This window comes from Betta splendens, chromosome 6 (assembly GCF_900634795.4).
Source record: "Betta splendens chromosome 6, fBetSpl5.4, whole genome shotgun sequence".
Lineage (NCBI taxonomy): Eukaryota > Metazoa > Chordata > Actinopteri > Anabantiformes > Osphronemidae > Betta > Betta splendens.
In genome coordinates, this window is record NC_040886.2 from 19,496,469 (window position 1) to 19,516,729 (window position 20,261).

General features: G+C 40.6%; 1 protein-coding gene across 1 annotated transcript; it reads right to left on the reverse strand.

Moving 5' to 3' along the window:
* Window positions 1-335: 335 nt before the first annotated feature.
* On the reverse strand, window positions 336-18,483 carry tbc1d15 (TBC1 domain family, member 15). The gene is made up of 17 exons (XM_029153598.3): window positions 18,312-18,483; window positions 16,326-16,427; window positions 16,028-16,102; window positions 11,680-11,821; window positions 4,622-4,829; window positions 3,999-4,101; window positions 3,657-3,851; window positions 3,372-3,500; window positions 2,969-3,072; window positions 2,688-2,782; window positions 2,315-2,431; window positions 2,084-2,184; window positions 1,836-1,935; window positions 1,609-1,706; window positions 1,408-1,524; window positions 1,209-1,295; window positions 336-1,085 (listed from the first exon to the last, which is right to left on the reverse strand). Exons 1-17 carry the CDS (start codon window positions 18,333-18,335, stop codon window positions 930-932), a joined length of 1,953 nt encoding a protein of 650 aa, XP_029009431.1. The 5' UTR covers window positions 18,336-18,483; the 3' UTR covers window positions 336-929.
* Between the last annotated feature and the right edge of the window lie 1,778 nt (window positions 18,484-20,261).

A 20,261-nucleotide genomic window follows, 5' to 3' on the forward strand; every position in this document is an offset into this window, starting at 1 on the left:
TCTGTAACAAGACACAATGAGACCGTGATGATGAGCTGTGACAAATGGAGGAACTGTTTGGGCACATTGTAGAACTGAGGTGAATGAGTCTCAAAACATCACAAAACATTGAACACAAAACAATGTTAAGGCAGCTGATGGGATCTCATCTGCCAGACTGTAGCCAGAATGTAGCTCATTATCGAGCAACAGGTTCCACACCAGTGTGCGAGCTCTGGTCAGACTGTGAACCCGATGTGGTGAAGAAGGTGAATCCTGGAATTAGAGGTGTGACAGTAATGTGGAGCTATGGAAACACAAGTTCTCCCAATAGACACAGTGTAGGGAGGCAGAGGAAGCAGGAAACCAAAAGCATCCTTTAATTTCAGTGGTCTGTACATTTCATACATTGTACATGAAAGCCTTCACCTACCAAACTAGCAATAGAAAAGCACCGATCAACACCAGTGGAAACCAGTTCCTTTAGCAGCCGTTTCATATTAGACTATAAATACTGAGAAGAGCCAGAGTAGAAGCTTTGGTTCGGGCAGCTTCATTACAGGAACCTGAGGTAACAAGTCAGAGGTCGGAGCCTGCAGTCTTTTCACACTGGATTCTGTCTGTAGACGACTGATCATGCTTCATTCTTCTGCTCAGTCTAAGTGTCCCATTACAGCAGCAAGTCACAGAGGTTTAGACCATCACTGAAGGAACGTACTCCAGGTCAAATTCTCATATGTGCAGTTGAACCACAACGTTGTGGACACATGTACAAACAACCATGAGCTGTCCTTAGTTCCATCCCATCCACACAGTTCATATTAGCGAGAGATCAGAAATCAGAGACTATATGCAGCAAAAAAATTACAAAAATAAGATTCTGAATCATGTGAAATCCTTTTTACATTCTTCTCTTTGTGAGGAGAGGCCCAGTCTTTTTCTGCTGTTCCCTAGGACATGAAGGCAACTTTGCAGGAGTTGTGGCTGGTTTCTCTGAGGTGTCCTTTGCAGCAGGTGTCCAAGCACTGAGTGGGTCTAGGAGCAGGGGAGCCACAGGGATCAAGGGTGTCTAAGCCCAGAATGACACTGACAGAATGAGGCAGGTCCTAAAGAAGAACAGTATGAATGAGCAGTTCACTTTGAGGCAGTTTTAGTCTCAGTTCTTAGACTAGCCTCATGGTTCAGAGACAAACCCTGTAATGAAAGGATTAAAGTGAAGAAAACAGTACCTTACAGGTCTTTATCTGCAGACAAAGGCTCTCTGCTTTCTGAAGGATCTCTTCAATGTCCAGTTTCATGGAAAGCTCATTAATGTGCTGAAACAAAAAGATGTGTCAATTAAGTATGGAAGGGTCACAGCACAGGTTCAAGGTCTGAACTGTTTCTTCTAGTTTTTGCTGTTGAACTGTAGGACACAACTGTCTCCACCTTTAGGATTTCATTGAAGCCGTAATTTTCCTCCACGATTTTCTGTTTTTCTGAGTCCAGGATGGCGCAGCAGACCAGCAGGTGGAAGTTCTGACAGGGCAGACCGGTCCACATGACCTAAGGAGAATGGCAGAGCGGGGTGTGATATCTTCGTAGATTAACAAGTCAGTACATTGTATTGGTGCTGCTGAAAACACTGACCTCCCACAGTCGCAGAACGTCCTGGAAACTCAGTTCTCTCTTAAATCTGATCAACAGCCAGCGGAAGCAGAAATACAGATAACCCGAATCCTGAGACTCTGAAAGTCAAATAGACACAGAAGGGCAGCTAATATCACTGTGACAGCTAGAAACCTGTACACAGACACATGCTGTGAGCAGGGCTTTGCAAAGGTTTGAGGAAGAACCTCCAGGTGACCTTCATTTACCAAGGTAGTTCCAGAAGGCCAGGTCCAGCAGTCGCAACAGAGTACTGAGCTGGATCAGCTGAGTCTTCATGCCCTGCATTTGCTCCTCAAAGTTCTGGTGCTAATAACAAGACACACACAAGATTAGCTCAGATTTCATTATAACTATAGAGCTACAGGTTTAAATCCAGACTGGACCACAGCAGAGGAACTCAGTGTAAGCTAATCTGTTTTCAATTCATCTAATTAAACTCAAATGTCCTTCCCACCATTTGGTCCATGAAGGAGACGAAACACCAAAAAGCGTCCACCTCGTTCTCCATCACGTAGAGGATTGGCGACAGCAGGTCACTCATCCCCTGGACATAACCTGCGCAGGGCATAAAGTTACTAATGTGTGACACACAGCAGATTTTGTTCAGAGTTGTAACCTGCTGTTCATAATGTTAACATTTCTATTCATTCTGCAGGTTCAGGTAATAGTGGTGCTCTATGCTCACCCAGGTCGAAGTCGTACATGCAGTAGGTCATCAGGATGTCATGCAACAGAGCCAGGCCGGGGTTGTCAATGCCTTCGTAGAACCTGTTTGTCCTGTCCGTTCGGTTTACGTCTTTCTCTAAGGACACACGATATGAAGCTCAGGTTGTGTAATGAAGGATGTTTGTCACTGGCTTGTGTGTGGTCAAAGGATGGACATAGACTTGCACTAAAAGGATTTTAGCCAGTTTGCAGACATAAGAATAAGAATAAGAAAACCTTTAATAGTCACACAATGGGGAAATTTCGTCTCACAACAACACAGAGTGTGATACAGGAGAAGAAAGATATAGCAGGGAATCATCATCATAAACCCTGATAGCGTCTTGTCTCACCGATCAGACTCCTGTAGTCTCTGAGGCGGGAGTTTCTTCTCTCCTGCTCCTCACTCACTGATTTCCACTGCAGCTTCATCCTGAAGTACTCATCACTGTCCGTACAGTCACAGACAGCATAAAAGATTGTCAAACCTGCATTAGCTGGAGCGTCGTTAAAGGAAAACGGCACCTTTCAGCCTCCTTGCATTTATTAAACTCTTCACGTCTTCCTTTCACGTATGCACATATGAACTGATATGATGATATTACATGTAGGTGCTGTGTGTCAGCTGTCCTACGTTTTATTCCTCTGCAGAGCTTTCCTCTCCTCCAATGTGCTCTCCCAAGGGAAATAGCCCAGCAAAAACTTCCAGGCCTCCTTTCTCACAGCATGACACAGTCCCTGCAGATGAGAACATGACAATCAGAGCAATATTTACAACATAAAATGAACTTCGATCATGAGGAACCAGATTCATTCTCTTTTCACAATGACTATAACACCCAAACTCTTCTCTTCCCTTCAAATAAACTGATGCGCCTATAGTCTCACAAGACTAATGTCTCACTTCTACAGTACATGAGAATGTGGCTAACGGAGTGAACCTCTTTTAGAGGCTGAACAGAAGCTGAGGTTTTATAGCCTGTGCTCCGTGCTGCTGATTCCTCTGTACCAGTAAAAATAAACTCCTTTAAACCTGCCCCTTTAAAGATGCTGTGTTTCAGGTGTGGGACGTTGACCATCCTCCCCTCTGGATGCTGGTGTTTGGTCCAGTCCTCTGCAGACAGAGGATGCCTCCTCGTAACCTGAGGCCTCATCCCTAGGTCGATCTAAAAACAACAGAGGAACAGGCAGAGAGCTTAGAGTGGAGAAGTGATTCTGAGTAATGCTATAGTTCCCTGTAACCACTGAAGTGTTAATTGTGACTCATACTCGTACAGCTACACCAGGTATTATTAACTCTACGCACTGCAGGGAGGCCTCACCCTGGTGATGACTTCGAAGCCCGGCTCTTCTTGCTGGTTGATCTCCAGGCCCGGGATAATTTCCCCCAGTAGGTCGGCCACCTCCTGTGGGGGACGCTGGTGCTGCTCCTCTGTCCCCCGCAAAGCATCATATATGTAGTTGGTGACTTTGGAGAAGCCACCCAGAGTGGTCACGTACGGGTCCTTCTTGAATTTCTGTTGAAGAAAAAATAAAGTCTATAAATCGTTGGACTTAGCAACAGTGTTCATTTGGCTTCACAGTAAAAGCGGGTTTAAAACCTGAACTCTGCAAAATTTCAATTTATTTGATCAGATATTAACTGCTCAATGCTGGTATCTCACATGAACGAGGCCAAAGCTGTTGTCGTCCAGGAGATTCTCGAAGGACTGGGACAGAGCTTTGTTGGGGGAGGTAACCAAGAGACAGGTTGTGTCATCTGGAGACCTGCAAACATTAATTACACTAATTACTTACAGGTGTCGTTACAAATGGTGGCCTGTGTTTCCATTAGCCTTTTACATCAAGACTATTTCCAGTTCTTCTTTTTTTGCTTTGTTGCTTTGCACTGACTAATAAAAGTCAACAGGCCTAATCAGGAGTTGACTGTACATCACTGGAGCTGCTGTTTCTGAGCGACTGAAAATATCCGGCACTTAGTTTGGACAATTTCATTATGAAAGGCTTTGATAAGAACTTTAATAACAGCTATCTGAGATGGAGCAGCGCGTCGAGAGGAAAAGGCTTTGAGCTGGAACACAGATATTACCATAGTAATGACATATGCAGAGCACTGTTAAAATACTCAAATCCACACTAACTTCAGTTGTTTCTTCAGCTGCTCATGTAAATGTCTTAGTTTCGAGTGAATCTTTTTGGTTACTCTGCCTCACAGCAAAGACTCGCACATTTGGGAAATAAAATAAAAATATTGCTGCATCATGAAGCTGCTGCTGTGGATACTGACTCTGTGAGCAGCACAAAATGCCTCAGGCTATCCAGGAACTCGTTGCTGCCCCCATGGTGAAAGTGCAGTGCCGGGATAGTGGTGGTAGCCTCCTTCAGCTTACAGAGCAGGAAGGTCCAGCCTTCTTCCTTCACTGTGATGGACTTGAGCTCACAGACACTGAAGGTCAGTGTCCACCTGCTCCTCTCGTGACTGTGGTTCAGGAAGCCTGACAGACATGAGCAAGAATCAGAAAACACAAGTCAGAGGTTTGATGCTCGGACAGACACGTGAAATGTTTCTGTAGTTCTGTAAATCTAACCACTGTGGATGTAAAATGAAAACATACATTTCTATAGCCTGGACAAAAAACTCAAAATTGAACACAACTTTGAACAAAACATTTCCTGCATTTGCAGACACATTCTTTAAACTAGGGCTGCAACAACGAATAGATAATAATCGATGACAGAAATTTATCGATAATAATTTTCCATTATCGATTAGTCGGGCTGCTCATTTTACAGCACAGTGCAACGGCAAAATAGTGTAGAGAAAACAAACCAAGAGGGAGCAGGAGAAAGGCTGTATAAATAAAAAATGTATCCTATATTTACACACATGCACACCAAGGTGATGTGTAATTCCACCATGGATTGACCGGATATTGCACAAGGTAAAATTTGACTGCAGTATGAGTTGACAATTGTAGCAACAATTATAATAACAGAGATTTAAAGTCTTACAGCATCAAGTAGAAACGACCTACGGCTTCCAGCCTTCACCGTTTAGTTGTTGTAATCTTTATCACTAGTTTTTCTTGTCTGCCATCTTTCTTTATTATTTTTATTCCGTTTGTTTTGCAGCGCGTAACCAGTCCCGCATGCTTTAAGCTACAGAACACATTTGAATATCAAAATATTCAGCTTTTTGAGGGGGCGACTGCTATTATTTTTCCTCATTCATATCTTTCATATTTTTAAGCTATTAAAGGTCCCTGCACATGCAAAATTCACTTTTAGAACATTTTGATACATTTATATGACTCCCTGGTTCATGTTAAGACACTCCTGGTGTGTTAGAAGTACACTCCCTACTTATTTCACAATTTGTGAGTTTATCCAATCTGGTTCAGGAACAATCGGTTTCAAATTTCCAAGACTATGTACGTATGCATTCTATTAACCACTCAAGGAACCAGCTTGGCCTGCCCAGACAAACTTGGACCCCTAAATGTACCTGCAACATTGTGTTTCAGTCACTCTAGCAGGTGGCAGTAATGCACCTTTCAGTTGGTTGCTACCTGACATTTAAAAGACAAGAAGAACAAGACGCTCCGTTGTTGGTTGTTCCAACCAGCATCGCAGCCTTTTCATTTTGCCAGCGGAGCAAGAAAGGAGAACTTTATGGAATAATTTTTATTCACTCAGCTCACATTTTAGCTGCTAGCGCGATGCTAGCGCTAGCCCTCCACATGACGTTAAGTACAACTTGGGTTTGGCTGCAATAGTAATAGTAAATTGTTGCTGTCTTCTAGTAAGTGTTCTACCTTGTTGAAGAGTTGTTGCTCACCTCAGGAGCAAAGGTAGGTACATTTAACAGCAGTATGATCATTTGTTGGCCAATAGGCAGTTTTATTTGAGATTTTGGATTTCACATTTGAGTAGTTGTAGTATTCATAATCTGATCTATATTATTTTCTATATATTATATATATAATATATATATTATATGGAGGACCTTGTGAACATCCCTGTCCCACTGGCCCTCTGAGCAGAATTTGAGCAGCCTGACAGAAAGGAGGTCATTAATGCCAGGCAAAGATTTAACAAACCATTACTATAAAAGCTAAGTTAAAAACGTGTTTGCTCCAAACGCCATTAGAACTGATCCATCTACCTCTACATATTGATTACATTTGTGAAGGTTGTGGGATACATAGATACATACATCTACTATTCTCTATACCTTCTAGAGTGGTGTCAAAAAAACAGCTGCATCCTCCATCTGTACAGCAGCTGCACTGCTTTCGCATCTCACATCTCCCCAGCCAACTGCCCATGACTGTACCTGTTCCAGTCCAGAAACTATGCTTTCAACATAACTATGAATCCTACCCATTCATTTTGTGGTCTGCACATTGAGCTTTGAAGGTAACTTATCCAGCATTATAGTGCTGGTGCATTGGTTGACAATAAAGTTGGCTTTGACTATTGCTGTTTCACTGAACTATTTTTTATGAGGGAAAACAGACCAATGTTTTATAATATTTCAACTTTTATTCAGGTTTTGCAGTGAAAACAGTAATTTGGTTATTTCACAGGTGGTCTAAGTCCAACATAGGTGCCTTGTCCCTCAGGTAACACTGCCCTAATCCACAAGACCAGGGAAGATGGGAAGACAACTTGGACTCTTCACGCTATTTATTCCATGCATGCGTAATTGTCCATAGTTTGTCGGATATACTGTATATTGAATGTGTTCTGTAATGAATACACATTCAAACATACTGACTGCAGTCCTGGATCATCAACCATACATGACAGTAGGTTTGGCAACTCGTTGTCAAGGCGTCTTGAGGTAAAGTTTATTGAAATTTTAATTTCAAATACCATGTCACATTAATAAAAGTAATAAACACATGCAATATCTTGACAGCAACAGTTGCTGTCACACAACATGCCACTGTAGGCATTCACTGTTCCCACATTGGCACTTAATTGCAGACAAATACATTAAAATATAAGCTGCAGCTAAAGACCCCATTATGGAGAAATTATTTTGACACAGCAGCAGCACAAGAAAGAAAAAAACGTAGAAAAATAGTTTATAGCTTATCGAGCTATGCTCCCAAACAAGCTGTAGTCGTGTTTTAAATATTCTGTTAATTAATTCAGGCTGCATATTGGCAACCATTAGTATTAGCGTTAGCAGCCGCTAATCAAGTTGTGTAATATATAAATCAATAAATATAATTAAACGTGAAAATTGCCAGTTAGATGTACCTTGCGCGAGTCAAAGTGCAACCACTTCAACAGCCTCCCATTCGACTTAAGAGTCAGATTTTTGATCAAACATATGGTTGAATTCCACTATGAGGACGAGGTAGCCAGTTTCGCTGTTACAATGGATTTGAATTTGATCCCCGCGGCAGATCACGGATATGCGCTTTCTCAAAAGGGGTGTGGCGATAGTTTCGCTTGAGACACATCCCTAAAACAGAGCGTTGTGAACGAGAGCTTAAAACACACGTTTTCAGGCGGTCCGTGTGGGCAATCTACAGGGTTTTTTTAGTATGAAAAGTTACAGACACCTAATTGAGACATCAATGTCCAATTCTATAGCATTATGTAGCATGAAAAAAGTGTGTGCATGGACCTTTAAGCTTTTTACAACTTTTTTTCCCCCCCAAAAAAAAACATTTTTTAACTACTCTTTAGCATTGTCTAATTTCAGCTTTAACTACTGCAGCATACTACAGACACCATTTAAACGACAAAACAATCAACTATCAACTATTCAACTATCAATCTATTGTTCAGCCTTTTAATATTTATAGCAATACAAGTATACAGTGGCTTTTAAAGAAATTTCCAGCTTTTCCATTAGTGTGTATTATATTCCATTATAGTGTGAGCTAGAGTGCGGGATGTCACAGCTAGAGTGTGAGGACATGTTCTTTTTTTAAGACAGAACTTTTTTCTTTTTCTTGTCATTACAGCCACAGATTTCACTCTATGAACATATTTCTTTTACTTCTTCTTTCTAATGATGTGTCTGGTTAAGCCCTCACACCTTTACTTTAGTCTGTAGCTGCATCAAAGCGTTGCGAGAGTTGCAGTATTTCCCCCTTTAGACTCCAAAGGAAATGTTTTGCTGACTTTGGGGAGAAACGCACAGGGCTGGCATTTTTAAATCACGACTGTGACCACACTTTGCACTCCTCAAACATACTAACAACTCACACCATTTTCACACTGAAGCCTTGGCATTCGTGAAGTAAAATTATTTTTGTGATAGCCATTATGGTTTTGCTGTAACACGCCTGATAAGCAGAGGTGCAAATCAACTTCACTACAACTGATTGAGCCGAACTGTGCAGGTTTCTCCATGACAACATTGCAGCTGCAGTAAATCAGTGTCAGTCATGCGCTGCTTTGCCTGTCAGACGTGCAAAGGCATCCATCTTTAGTTCATGTTTTGCCTCCTCATATGCCATAGCCATCGTTTGTTGAGTCAGGTTGCTTATGTTAGCAACACGTTGCATTTAAGATGTGCATTGGCACCCCTCGCTTTCTGTTTAGCCACGTTGTTCATGCCATGCTCTAGCCGCGCTGTTCATGCCATGCTCTGGCTACGTTGTTCATGCCAGGCCATGCTCCAGTCGTTTTTTGGTAGTTTTCTTAGTTTTCCGTTCATTAAGTGTTTTTCCTTCTGAAGTATTTTGTTTAGTTTCGAAGGAATTAGGTGTGAATAAACTGTTTTCTTTGATTCATGGCCCACACTGGCTCTGACTCTGTGCAAATGGACCCCCTCAGACTCAATGTTTAGACACTCTGTATAGGTTGCGTCAGGACCCATCCATGTCTCCAGTTGGTCTACGTTGGGGGTCGTTACGGCTGGAATGTTCCCCAGGGCTGACTTGTTCCCCTGATGCAGACCCCAGTCCCCTTCAGAGGCTCGGGCTATCTGTAAGAAGTTGAAGGCCCAAGGCTCCCCACACTACTTACCTTTCTTCAGCCACTCAGCTCCTGACACTGCCCCCACACAGCTCACCCATTCGGCTTCACGCCTGGCTTCGGCAACCTCGGCTTGACGTCCCTTCCCTCAGTTGGTCCCTGCATCTGCCTTCCAGTTAACATCAGCTGAACGGCTTGCCGCTGCATTGGATCCATGTCCTGCCCAGCCACCACACCAGCTTCATTGTTTGCCATGGCATCATCCAATTCGATGTGTGTGGTGGCCCCTGCTCAACCCCGCTGACACTGCAGGAGGGAATTGGTGGCAGCGGCTAAGTGGCAATGTGAGGTGGCCATCCTTCTATCCAACTCCTCTGGACTGTTGGACTACAACCCTGCTACCGTCTATGCTTGCCCAGACTTTTCGCATGCCTTTTGATGGTCCGTAGGGGACCACGCACGCCTCGATTCCTGGAGGTCCAGAGGGGACCATGCATGTTTGGCCGCCTCAATTCCTGGTGGTCCAGAGGGGACCATGCACGTTTGGCCGCCTCGATTCCTGGTGGTTCAGAGGGTACTATGCATGTTCGGACGCCTCGATTTCTGGTGGTCCCGCCTCAGACGACGTTGGCCGCCTCCGTGGTCCCGCCTCAGACGACATTAGCCTCGTTGGGTCCAAGCGGCCCCCAAGACAGGGGGCCGAGCCCAAGTTTCATGTTCAACGGTCCTATGCCTTAACGTTTTTGCTAGTTTGTTAGTTCTCTATTCATTGTTCTGTTGTGTGTTTTTCTTCTAGAGTATTTTGTTTAGTTTTGAAGGACTGTTTTGTGTTGTTAGTTGTGACTGAATAAACTGTTTTTTTTATTCATGGCCCGCACTGACTCTGACTCGGTCCAAATGGACTCCCACAGCCTTGATCTAACATCCTGGATGGTGAACCGTAACAGACTAGTGTATTATAACTAGTTAATAGTTAGAGACATATTTACAGATTAGCAAATAAGCACCTTTACATCAGGTCTGCACCTTGTATACTGTTAAAACGTTTATCTTTTATCGTAATTACTAATGTTATAGGACTGCATTTACAACAATATCTATCAAGATTTTAACTCTCGCTTTTTTAATATTGTTAATATTATTAATATTGAAGTCCGTTAAAAAAAAAGCACCAATTCAGATCTCTGCTTTTAACTGGTTTATTATGACTAGTTAATAAGAATATTTTACTGTTTAGCAATTACCTACACAGGCGTCCTCCAAAGCCTTTCAAAATGAAAGCACCAATCCAGATCTTAGCTATCTAAAAATAGCAATATTTGTATAACTGGTTTATTATGAGTTCTTTTCTAATATTATGAGACTATTTTATAATTACCTACAGTGCGTTCTTCCAACTCCTTTCAAAATAAAAAGCATCAATTCAATTTATCAGCTTTTTAGTCATTTTTATGCCTCTGAATAGGTAATCACTACTAATTTTTTAGTAGACGGTTTTACAATTTAGCAATTGTCCGCACACCTTCTCCAACTACTTTCAAAATAAAAGCACCAATCTAAAACTAATTTTATAGCAAGATTTTTGGTTTTGACTGGATAAAAATGACTACGTAATGAGACTATTTTATAGTTTACTAATTACCAACACACAATTCCTAGATATGCTTTCAAATAAAAACACCAATCCAAATCCTTAGCCTAAATAGCACTTTTTCTGCTTTTGACTAGGTAATTATGACTAGTTCATGAGACTATTTTACTGTCTAACAGTCACCTGCACAGGCTTCCTTTAAAGCTCCAACTTTTCTCAATTTAAAATTCAATTCATTTCTTCTGCAAAAAAAATTCACCTGTGTTAAATATTTCCACAAGTTTGAGCTATTTGTTCAGCTGTTGAATTTAAAACTATTTAACTACAATATTTAGCCGTTTTGATAGATTTATATTTATATTTATCTATATTTCATCAAATTACGCAAACCTTTACACACTTCCTTCATTTTCAGCAGTCTTCATTTTTAGCAGTTCTTTAATTTTAGCAAATCCTTTTTGAGATTCCTCAATATTAAATTCAACTGGTTTAGCTTTGACGGCAAATATTCAACTTTAAAAAACTCCTAATTCTCTTTAGATAAATTCATCTATGCTTTGAATGCTTCAGCTAGGTTAAGCTATGTCTTAAATGTTTCAGCTATGTTCAGTAATTCTTAAATACATTCAGCTAGGAAGCATTCACTGTGGATTTTTCTCTGGAAATGCTTTATCTGGTTTTCTTTGTTTATACAACATTAGGATTCAAAGAAATGCAGAAAAGTGGACTGACTGAAGTGAATGAGAGCAGTAAGTAAGACGTCAGCTAATCACGTCCTCTCACTTCACCTCAACCCCAGACCAACTCACCCTCTCCATTTGGGCAGGGTCTCTTCCTGAATGATACAGTGTTGATCATGTCCCACTCTGTTTCATAGCTCTGCTGAGTCTCTATCATCTGATGAGACTTGTCCCCAGGGCACTGAGTCCACTCCACTACTGAACTGGAATCCTGTTGGAAAACACATACAGTTAAACTGTGCTCAATTGCTCTGTTTATAAATGGATGGCAGTTAAAATTCTCATTTTGTTGACACAGACCCCATAAAACTACCTCTTTTACCAGAAAGGTACCTCTATAGAGCACACGCAGGCAGCCATATGCGGCGCCACGTCCCCTCTGACAGTGGAAGCATGTTGCAGTACAAGTGGAACACAAAGTACAAGTGGAAACCTTGCTGGAACTTTTTCTTGGATACATCAAGACAGTTAGATAAGGTAGGAGAGCAGACGGTGAGACTGTAAGGTGGGGAGGGGGGGGGGGGGGGTTGTATCTGCATCAGTATAGTGAAGTGTTGTTTGTAGATGTATGACCGAGGCCGACCAAGATATTTACAAGTCACTCCAACACTTGATCTTGAAGGGAGACACAATGAGGGAAAGAAGAAAGAGGCACAGCTGGTGAGCTAGACTGGAGCCTGGGAGGGAGGAGTGAAGGAGGACAGACAGCAGCTTGCCTCACAGCGGACCGTCAGCCCAGTGTCAAATGAGATTTGTGTGTGCAAAAACCGATCCATGCGTGGTGTAACCAGATTTTTGTGTGCGTAAACAGATGTGTGCATAACCAAATTTGTACCTGTACACTTAGTGGAGATACCATGCTTACACATAAATAGGAACGGTAAGATTCTGTATGAAGTGTGATGTTACTCTCGTGATTGGCGGAGACAATGCAGCTATGCAAACGTTAAACTGGTGTTTCAATCATACGTTAATGCAGTATGGTAGCCGACAGGCTATTAGCAATGCCATCCTATGTTTTGGTGCAGCTGGAATTGAGGTGTGTACGTTCCAGTGATGCTGCCGCTGTAACTTTGTGTGATTGCTTATCAGACCACAATGAACACGTTTGCTTTAGGTGAGCACGTTTACTTTAACAATGCAGCCTGATATGTAACGTTTAAAACAGCTGAAAATAGCTGAAGCATGTAAAGCATAGATAAATGTATCTGAAGAAAATTAGAAGTTGTTTAAACAGAGCTGAATATTTGCAAAAGAAGCTAAAGTAGTTGAATTTCAAATGGAGGAAACTTAAGATTTGCTGAAATTAAGGAATTGCTGAAAATGAAAGAAGTGTGTAAAGGTTTGCTTAATTTGATGGAATATAGCTTAAGATATCAAAAAAATATTATAATTAAATAGTTTTAAGTTCAATAGCTCAAAGTTGTGGAAATATTAAATATAGCTGAATATAGTCAGAGGAAGTAGTGAATTTTAAATTGAGAAAAGTTGGCGCTTTGGAGGAAACGTGTGCAGGAAATTGCTAAACAGTAAAATAGTCTCATTAGTTAGTCATAATTAACGAGTCATAAGTAGAAATAGTACTATTAAAGCTAAAGATTTGGATTGGTGTTTTTGTTTTGAAAGGGTGTTGAGGAGGTATGTGTCCTAAATTGCTAATCATAATTAACCAGTCAAAAAAGGCTATTTAGGCTAAAGATTTGGATTTTTGCTTTTATTTTAAAAATATTTGGTTTATAAGTATGTGTGGGAATAAATTAGTCTCATTAAGTAGTCATATTTAACCAGTTAAAATCAGAAATCTTAAAGTTAAAGTTTTACATTGCTGCTTTTATTTTGAAATGATCTGGCGGTTCGGGCAATTTTGCTAGACTGTAAAACATGCTTATTAATTAACAGTCATTATCCATTCAGAGGCAGAAAATGGTCAAAAAGAAGCTATTAATTAAATCTGTGCTTCTATTTTGAAAGGATGTGGAAGAAGCCTGTGCAGGTAATTGCTAAACACTATATCACAACTAACCATCCAAAATAAGTTATGCTATTAAAAGCTAAAAATTGGGTTTGGTGCTTTTATTTTTAAATTATTTAGAGGACGTGTGTGCTTTATAGCTAAACTGCAAAATAGTCTCATTATCTAGTCTTAATTACCCATTCAAAAGCAAAAATTACGGCGGCCCTGAAGTGCAAGTCACAAACAAACAAAAAGACGAAATACAACGACATTAACATGAAACACAACGACATTAACAGGAAACACGACAACATTTCAACATTACGGAAAGGGTAGGGACCAGGTTTTGTTTCCGATTGGTCACAAGTTAAGTCAGTCTAATTTTCATTTCCTGTTTTTCCCTGGGAGCCAAAAGCGTGGCTATCCTGCGCCAATTAAAATATTAAGGGCTATTTAACAAAGAATTTTATCGGAGACGGGTCTTGTAGAAACGGCGCTGCCATTTACAGCTGCTTGGAGATCGAACAACACGGTTGGTGCTTGGATAGAGACCTGAAACAGGCTCTGTGTTAAAACAGCTAATTACAATGTTCGACTGTAGTCAAACAGCTGTTCAGCACTGATGTTGAAGTTACACAGAGTTATCGTCCAGCTGGGTCTCTCCTGCACTTCCTTGTGTGGAAGGGAAACATTTATTTTTGACCTGTTGTACTTTACTATGCCAAGGACGTTATTGTTAAATACATATGTAACTGCAATCAAGCTGGTGTATTGTGACGGGACCTTCATTAGATCATTTTATGTCGAAACCGTTGGGGCGGAGCCTTCAGCAAAAAAATGGTAAGGCTAAAAGCAAGTACTTTCAGTGTTTGGGTCTCCTCCCTATGGGTTAATGAGGCCAACAGGTATGGCGCTATTTATTCGTACAGGTATATGTATTTTTTCCTATTGTGTAGGAAACTGCTAAATATTTAATTAGCTAGTTAATTAAATGACAGCTAATTTGGTAACTTGTCATTACATTGTGCTCTGGTGTTTTAATGTTCCTTATGTTTATGTTTTCTTTAATTAGTTCTTATGACATTACATGTTAGTTTGATGCACTGTGTCGTGTGGCCATGGTGTATGTACATTCATTTACAGGTCTGTAAAAGTACGAAAAAGCAGAGATGTACATGTGAAAATAATTTCTGGTTGGTAATGATGTGTATTCCCCCGGTTGTTTCACTGGCAAATGTATTGCATTCGTCTTGAAAGTGAGTTGGGTGTATAAGAGAGCTAAGTTAGCTAGGTTAGCATAGCCTACCAAATGACTGTTTTGGAACCTGTTTAGACCTTTTCCTCCAATTTGTGGCTCCTACTATGTCAAGATCAGTTAGAAAATGTTTGGGTGTTATCTTTGTATGTCTGTGGGTTGATTATTTTGATTTGTTTTTTTGAAAATTAATGCTTTCACCAGGCTAAACATTTTGCTTTAGATGAAGCAGACTTACTGACACACCAAGGTGTGTGGACATTAGCTAAAAATACAATTTTTTTTTTACATTGGTGCTTTTTTTTAATGATTTGGAGGAGGGGTGTGTGTTTAAAACTAAAATAGTTTCATGAACTAGTCATAACCCATTAAAATAGTGCAATTAAAGCTAAAGATCTGGATTGGTGCTTTTATTTTGAAAGGATATGGAGGAAGCCTGTCCAGGTAATTGGTAAACAGTAAAATAGTCTAATTAGCAGAAATATTGCTATTTTTAGCTCAAGATCAGGATTGGGACTTTTATTTTGAAAGGATTTGGAAGAGTTCTGCGTGTGCTTAATAGCTAAACTGTATAGAGTCTCATTAACTAGTCTCATTAACTAATGATTAACTGGTGTGGGTTTGGAGACTAAACATTTCGGCCATAGTCTCGATTTGTTATTATGTTATTCTTCTGTTTTTCTCTAAAAAAGTCTGAAATGCATTAGACTCTGTGTGGAATTCGGTTATTTTTTGGCAGCTACAGATTAAAGTATAGGTCTGAGGGCTTGACCAGACACATCATTAGAAAAAAGAAAAGTATGACTACGAACGCTTTGCAGCATTCACTGTGATTAAAGTCATCAGTCAGTGGACTAGCATGTCTCTGTGTACTGCTTGTGGAGCTTTCAGAATCTGCTGTGCCACAACAAAGGACTGCGACAACTTCCTTGTTCATTAGCCAATCAGAGCGGTTTATTAGGGTGACATGGTTTTAATTTTTAGCCACGATTTGTGCGTAAATTTAACATCCCAATTTATGTGTGTAAGCATGGAATAGCCTCACTAAGTCTGCAGTTACAAATGTGGTTACACAGACGCATATCTGGTTACGCACGAATAAATCTAATCTGATCCTAATTTCACTCTATACCTCCAATTAAAAAAAAACACACACTTACTCAAATGATAATATAAAGCAGTTTGTTTAGGTGAACTTAAGGACCCACCTTTCCAGCACATAGCATGTTGGATGGGTCAACAGCGTCTTCCAGAGGTTTGTACTCCACAAAGATCTCACCATCCTAGCACGGGATGTACGAAATATTAGTATTTATACACAGCAAACCAGGGACCACATCAGAAACCATGAACAGAGAAATTGTGGATGACAAATTATTATTAGTTGAAACATGACAAAAATAAATTGATGCTTCATTTAGCTTACCAGTATATCTGACTTTTAAAAAGCTGCACCACAGTGTGTGAATAATGATAACAATACCACACTCTACATAAGTAGCAGACCTTATCAATGATCCGAAGTGACCCTGAGACCAGTAAATCCTGCTCGATGCCGTCTTCATCACTGCTCGGATGTATGAAGACTCCTTCATGTTCAAATATGACCTGCAGCAAGGATGTGACATTAAAGTCAGCTTTTTTTTACATCACATTATTCTGTGTCTAAAGACTCAAAGTATATGATCCTGAAAGACAGAACCACAGAGCCAGATCACTGTGCCATCAGCTCTGTCTAAATATTTTAACGCTGTTTTGTTGTCAGAAACATAGATATTTACACTATCTCAGTGTATGTCTAAGCAAAAGAGGAAACTCTTTCAAACCTCAAATGAAAATGCATTGTTATACTTGTTATATTACAAAATCTTCATTTTTTCTGCCACTGTTTATTTTGGGGAATTTTTTACTTTGAGTGACCAATGAACAATGTGCCCCTGCATCATGGCTGGCCTACATTTTGCTTGCCAGCACATTACAAACCCTGTTTAAGAGTGGTGAGCTATGACTAAAAATGATTACAGCTGACCATGACCATTTCAATATCTGCTAGGTTAAAGTAAAAGCTAATGCTAAAATGGTAGCTCTTCTGTCCAGTCAGTAGTTAGCAGCCCATCACACGGCCAACAGGCTTCAATTAAATAATCCAACTCTCTGGAAGTAACATTTGCCCTTTCTTTAAAAATATAAAATGATTCACAATTAGTCTTTTATTCTATTTGTCTACTGTTGCTGTATTTTCTATTACACCCCAAAATTTATTACCCATTCATTTATTGGCTTTTATATTTTGGCAATTTCTGCTGGTGAATTGTGTGAATTCCCTCTGAGACCAGTAAGGTTCTTCTCACGGGTTGCTGTATGCGAGTTCAAAACTGTGACATATATGACGATGTTGTAGTAAACTTAGTTTAGGTCATCATGCAGGGGTTGGGGTAAACACATCTTTACAGTTATGCATAATGACCATTCACTGTTTCAAAGCAAAATTGTTTCTATGAGGCACGTCAAGTGCACGCTGTGTGCAGACAGACTGAATGCTTGGTGAACAGCCTTATCTGATAGGCTTGAGGAGATGTCGCAGGTTTCCCATAGACCCACAGGGGGGGAAGAAGCCCCGAGTATTGATCAAGTGTACTACTGAACTAAACAAATTTGTCATGGATCGTTTTCAAATGTTACTGAATTGGCTGTGTAATGTTCTGTCCCTTCTCTCTTTCTGGGTCCAATCTATCTTACCAGCTGTGCCTCTGTCTTCTTTCCCTTATTTTGTCTCCCTTCAAGGACAACTGTTGGACTGACCTGTAAACATCTTGGTCGGCCTTGGTCACGTATCTATAAACATTCACTATACTGACGTAGATACACTCTGTCCCTACCCGCCTTACAGTGCTCTCAGAACTTCATCCTGATGTATTCATGAAAAATACATCCCAACAAGGTTTCCACTTCTACTGTTTCTCTATATTATTGCAACTTGCTGCCACTGTCGGATGGAGCCGCTAGCGCAGCTGCCTGAGGAAATTTCCTAGGTGTGGGATCAATAAAGTTCTATCCTATCCTTAACGTTGGCGACAGCGTCACAACAGGTAGAACTAATGTTAGGAGGTCTGTACGTTCCACATGTAGTAGAATTAAAACGTTTTGAGACTTCAGCCTCTGCGTTTGGTGTTTTCTTCCCTCGCTTGTCTAAAATTACACGCTTTGTGTCCAATTCATTCCCGCCCCCTCTCCGGTTCAATGTGTTCATCTGGTCGTTGTTCGCTCCGTCCGACCAACCGGCTAATAAGAGCGGAGCTGACCGCTGACCGCAGGGCCTGTGCATCCTCGGGCTCTGATGCTGTAGCTTCAGTTAGCACCTGCTAAACTCTCACTAACGCTACATGTGTGCTGTGAAGCCGGGCTAACGTCTGGTTAATGGACCACAGGTGGTTAACAAGCCTAAGTAATTTGAAAGTAAACATTAACCAGTAACTTGTCCGACGTTTTTACCTTGTAAACAGAATCTGCCGCCATGTTTGTTTCTCTCCGCTGATGACGACTCCAGATCACATGCCCGTCGACCGCCAAAATAAGAATGACACGTCAGCCTCCGCTGGGAAGCCCCTGCACGCATGCGCCTCAGAGATGAAGCTGACTCTGTGTCTGGTGGTCTTGATGGTTCTGGTGGCTATAGCTCTATGCCGCCTGGCAGATGGGAGGAACTTAAATAGTTTGTGTGCGGGTGTTTGGGGGTCAGCAGTGATAGTGACAGCCCATTTCCTGAGTGTGGACCAATACAGATGTTTGATGGAAGGAAGCCCAGTCTCAATGATCTTCTCTGCTGACTGGACCAACCGCTGCAGTATGTGTCTGTCCTGCTCAGTGTTTGAACCAAAGCACTCAGTGATGGAGGTGCAGAGGACAGATTGGATGGTGGCAGTGTAGAAAATGGTCAGCAGCTTCTGGGGAATTAATTAAACTTACTGTCGTAGGAAGTACAACCTCTGGTGGGACTCTGGTTTATTTCCTAATGTTTAAAAGATAGGATAGGACTTTATTAATCTCACAATGAGGAAATTCTTTCATTTACACCAGCAAAAGACAGTAGACAAAAACAAATCAAACAAAAAAAAGAAAGAACAAAAACAAGTATTAACGGTGAAAAAAGTACAAGGTATAGGATAAATTTAAGTAAATTATTAATAATTTTAAGTTTAGAAAGAGTGCATGTGCATATTTACAGTGTTATGGGTTGACTGGTGGATGGTTGAAGAATCAAAGTGAAGTACAAGGTATTGCACAGCATAAAATATAAAGTACATAGTGGAAAAATTAGATAAAGTAGGGCAAAAGAAGTATTTAGTCAGCCACAAATTGTGCTAGTTCTCCCACTTAAAAGGATAAGAGAGGCCTGTAATTTTAATCATAGGTATACCTCTACTAAAACAAAATGAAATGAAAAATCCAGAAAATCACATTGTCTGAATTTGAAAGAATTTATTTGCAAGCTATGGTGGAAAATAGGTATTTGGTATATACCAATACCAAAGGTTCATCTCAATACTTTGTTATATACCCATTTGTCATGACTGTCACAAACGACAAGGTGACAGACCCACATGCACAGCACAGAGGCAGGACTTGAGTTGACCTCCTTCAGATGATTTAATAAAGTTTGCAGTCAGGCAGGGCTTGGTGGTGTAGTGTTTTGCTGATGGTAGCCTTTGTTACCCCTTTGGTCCCAGCTCTCTGCGGGTCATTCACTAGGTTTCTCCCTGTGGTTCTGGGATTCTCACCATTTTGACCCCATAGGGTGAGATCTTGCATCGAGGAGGATTATCAGTGGTCCCGTATTTCTTCCATTTTCTAATAGTTGCTCCCACGGTTGATTTCTTCACACCAAGCTGCTTGCCTATTCCAGAAGCAGTCTTCCCAGCCTGGTGCTGGTCGACAACTTTGTTTCCTCTGTCCTTCAGCAGCAGCTTTGTCTTGACCATAGTAGAGTTTGGAGTGTGACTGTGTGAGGTTGTGGACAGGTGTCTTTTATACTGATAATAAGTTCAAACACATGCCATTGATACATGTAATGAACAGAGGAGGTCAGCACCTCCTCAATGGACTCCAGTGTGCATGTATTAGGCTAAATGTCGTATTGTGATGGACAGTTTTACTTTTACGAGGAGTATATAAGAAATATACTCATCTTCAATAAAAGGTTATCTTTTGTTTTATTTTAATCAATGAAGCAACAAAATAAATAAATAAGGATCTACCTTAGGCAGACACAATCATAACTAAATAACTGCTGTACTGTGGTTTAACTGTTAAGTTAATATTAGTAATAGTGTTAGGGTATGTGAACACACTCATACAAACACATATATACACATATATCATATACATATAAATACACATACACCTATGCATTATTTTACATAATCACAATACTTCAAGATGGCT